Here is a 4,202-nt window from a genome sequence, read left to right as displayed (position 1 = left end):
TAAACTACTTGTAAAAGATAAAAAAACAAATCGAGAAAACACAAATGACCTATGCGTTTCATTGCATTGAAAGGATGGGGGGAAGTTATAGTCCTCCTAGGAGGTTAATTTTATAGTACATCATACAACTGAGTGGACATCCGAGGATTGGTGAAGAACAACCCGCGGTCCTTGTGCCCCTGCCTTACCCCATCATTGGATCTCATCCTTGCTCTTGTTGAGGAGCCTAGTGATGGAAGGCATCGCGTTGTCGAAGACGCATTCACTATTTGATAATTTAGCTGGACATAGCGCCTATCACTGATTTGATGCCATTGGCGATATTCTTGGCATCTGCTGCAATACCAGCCAATCCTCTCCTTCCTAACCCAGCACAGTAGAGCCCATTTTCGCCTTTCCAATGATTCGGATATTCTTTGATGGGCAGTCCATTGCCATTTAACATGCTCTCGCCATTCTGGGATAAAAAAATAACATAGAGCTTGTTAGCACATTTAACAATTGTTGCACCAAGAAAACAAACTCAGACATATTCAAACATCGATGTTGTTACCTTGAGTCATATATTTGCTGTGCTTTTGTATCCAGTTGCAAACACAATCACGTCAAATGATATCTTTTTACTGCATTGAAATTCAACTATATCGCCCATGATCTTACTAATGCTCCCCTGTACCTGTAGGAGATAAATAGAATATTGATAACTTGCCATATAAAGACAACATATGTTATGAAATTTATGTCATGTTAAGGATATACTTACTTTGATGATACCTTTTTTGATTAACCCAACAGTGCCAACATCAATAACAGCGGATCGGCCGGTTTTTGACTTGAGGATCATTGGATCCATTTTTGGCCTTCTGATGCCATACCTCGATAGGTTTCCAAATATTAAATTCACCGCCATCACAAGGAGCTTATCCACTAGATTCAGTGGAAGGCGGCGAGCAAGTGTCATCCCCAACCGGATTAGTTCCTTTGTCATTACATGAATCTGCAACCACAAAACATGTCACATCTCTTTTGAAGCCTGCATCATCGAATAAAATTTCATAGAATCATCTTCTTTCAAGAGTTAATTTTTCGGTGTAGTTCGTCTAATTGCTTAGTTGTTTGTGCATGTTATAAAACAATCTATCGCTTTATACCATGACATAATTTCTAGTAATAACTCTAAAAAATGCATCCATCTAGTGGTGGTTATAATAAGAAATTGCCATGTACCCACAGAAAATATATAGTGCCCATAGGGTGGGGGTGGGGGATTCCCTAGTGTTTCCAGGTCAAAAAATAATATATAGTGCGTGTACATACCGGGCTTCGTATAATGACTGAAGTATTGGCACCATAGGCCGCAAGGTCATAAGCAAATTCCATTCCAGGGTTGCCAGATCCAATGACCAATACATTCATGCCAGAGTAGCTCTTGCCTGACTTGTAGCTTGAGGAGTGGACGACATCACCCGGAAAACTTTGCAGTCCGGGGATCATTGGAATATTCTCTGCACTATTCTCACCACTTGCCACAACAAGAAACTTTGCTGTGAACCTGACTATTGTGCTCTTTGCCATGTCATGTGCCATGATGGACCAACATTTTTTGTCATCGTCAAATGTGGATGACTCCACACTAGTGAGATACTTGGGTTGAATATTGAAACGCTCTACATAGTCATCCAAGTACTTCACAAACAAGGTTTTTGGTATGTATGTTGGAGCATCTAGTGGGTATGACATGTGTGGCAACTCACAGAACTCCTTTGGAAGATGCAGCTTGAGGCGATCGTAGGCGCGGTTGGACCAAAGCGACGCGCTGCAACTTTCACGCTCGACAATGAGATAGGGAATTGAGAATTGGCTAAGTCATGCTGCTGTTGCAAGGCCTGCTGGCCCAGTGCCGACAATCAACACTACCACATTATCCATTTCAAAGAGAAGAGTTGACAAGGTTGTGGGATGGGTGCAATGGTAGGCTGGAGTGTTTGCTTGTTTGCTCGATGAATCTTTGGATGCATATATGGGCATATATATACTGGTATGTTTCATGTATCAATCTATTTAGAATGAGGAATGAAAAAGGTAAAGATTTATTGACGCCTTATCCTGGTGTGTACTAGTATTCCGTCTAAATATTGAACCATTGGTGTGAAAGCATGTCCTGATACATTATAGAGGATACAAAATAGGCAGGAAACGCACTCTTGATCGATTGTTTTTCTGGAAACTTATCAACCGGCTTTGGATATGTTTAGACTAAAATCTCTTTAGAATTTCTTTCCGTTCCTGTTGTCATCAATGAAAATTCATACGGGCTAAGGATATGTTTAGTATATACTCCCTCCGTCCCAAATTATTTGTCGCAGAAATGGATGTATCTAGACATATTTTTAGTTCTAGATACATCCATTTCTATCCATTTTCAGGACGTAATTCGGGCGGGGGAGTACTTGTATTGAAAGATCGTGGATGTCGCCTAGTGGGGGCGGGGTGAATTAGTGCATTAACATAATTACGGTTTAGGCTTGAACAAATGCAGAATAAAACTAGCGTTTAATTTGTCAAGCACAAAACCTAAAATATCTAGGCTCACCTATGTGCACCAACAACTTATGCTAAGCAAGATAAACAACTAGGTGATAGCAAGATAGATAACATGAAACACTATGGCTATCACAAAGTAAAGTGCATAAGTAAAGGGCTCGGGTAAGAGATAACCGAGGCACGCGGAGACACGATGTATCCCGAAGTTCACACCCTCGTGGATGCTAATCTCCGTTTGGAGTGGTGTGGAGGCACAATGCTCCCCAAGAAGCCACTAGGGCCACCGTAATCTCCTCACGCTATCACACAGTGCAAGATGTCGTGATTTCACTAAGGGACCCTTGAGGGCGGTCACCGAACCCGTACAAATGGCAACCCTTGTGACGGTCACCGAACTCGTACACTTTGGCAACCCTATGGGGCGGTCACCGGTACCCGTAAAATTGCTCGGGGCGATCTCCACAACCTAATTGGAGACCCCGACGCTTGCCCGAAGCTTTACACCACAATGATTGAGTTTCGACAACACCAACCATCTAGGGTATCAAGGCACCCAAGAGGAACAAGCTCTAGTGTGCCCAAACACCCAAGAGTAACAAGCTTCTCAACTTCACTTCCACGTATCATCGTGGAGAACTCAAACCGATGCACCAAATGCAATGGCAAGGGCACACAGAGTGCCCAAGTCCTTCTCTCCCAAATCCCACCAAAGCAACTAATGATAGGGAGGAAAATGAGAGGAAGAACAAAGAAGAGAACACAAAGAACTCCAAGATCTAGATCCAAGGGGTTCCCCTCACATAGAGGAGAAAGTGATTGGTGGAAACATAGATCTGGATCTCCTCTCTCTTTTCCCTCAAGAACTAGCAAGAATCATTGGAGGGATTGAGAGTTAGCAAGCTCGAAGAAGGTCAATAATGGGGAAGAACACGAGCTTAAAGGATAAGGTTCAAAGGGGAAGAAGAACCCCTTTTATAGGAGGAAAAAAATCCAACTGTTACCTTGCTCCCAGCCCGCACAAAGCGGCACTACCGCTCGGGCGGTAGTAACCCAAAAGTAGTGCAATGGCACGAAGCCACGAGGGGTAGTGCAGCCGGAGCGGTACTACCGCTGGGATTGCAGCTCGGGGTTACTCAGAAGCAGAGCAGGAACAGGAGAGAAGCAGTAGAACTGCTATGGCGGTACTACTGCCCATCTAAGTGGTACTACTGCTTATAGGTAGTAGTGCTGCCCTCCACAGCCGCTTCACCTCCGCTGAGAGTGCATCGAGATCTAGAGGGAGTGGTAGTGCAGCGGTAGTAGCGTGTAGTACTACTGCTTAAAGGCGGTACTATCGCTTCACACTACCGTTGCATTTCCGCGCAAACCCAACACGAAAGCCGAGTTCCCAGAAGCAGCGGTAGTAGCCGCGGTACTGGACAACCCGGTTGTCACATCCTAGCTAGTTCATGCATTAGAGTGTTGCATCATGTCTACTTTTCCTAGAAACTTGAAATGGGGATGCCAGAAACCCCCAGCACCCCCCTAACACAACTAGGGTTTATTAAAATCCTTTTCAATGAACCTGAAATGCCCTCCAAAAATGTTCACCATCTTTGGTCCTGGCTAAAACCTCTGCCAAAAATGGTTTCATATTTTTGGAGGCTATTCTGGATTTT

The 4,202-nt window shown here is 43.8% G+C and overlaps 1 protein-coding gene across 1 annotated transcript; it reads right to left on the bottom strand.

Annotated features, from left to right (window-relative positions):
- Window positions 1–277: 277 nt before the first annotated feature.
- Window positions 278–1,587, bottom strand: LOC141026738 (probable indole-3-pyruvate monooxygenase YUCCA11). The gene is made up of 4 exons (XM_073503585.1): window positions 1,318–1,587; window positions 764–997; window positions 605–676; window positions 278–457 (listed from the first exon to the last, which is right to left on the bottom strand). The coding sequence occupies exons 1-4, from the start codon at window positions 1,585–1,587 to the stop codon at window positions 278–280; spliced, it is 756 nt and encodes a 251-aa protein (XP_073359686.1).
- Between the last annotated feature and the right edge of the window lie 2,615 nt (window positions 1,588–4,202).

Source organism: Aegilops tauschii, chromosome 7, assembly GCF_002575655.3.
Source record: "Aegilops tauschii subsp. strangulata cultivar AL8/78 chromosome 7, Aet v6.0, whole genome shotgun sequence".
NCBI classification, from domain to species: Eukaryota; Viridiplantae; Streptophyta; class Magnoliopsida; order Poales; family Poaceae; genus Aegilops; species Aegilops tauschii.
The sequence above is the reverse complement of the archived record's forward strand: the minus strand, read 5'-3'. Positions and strand labels throughout refer to the sequence as shown.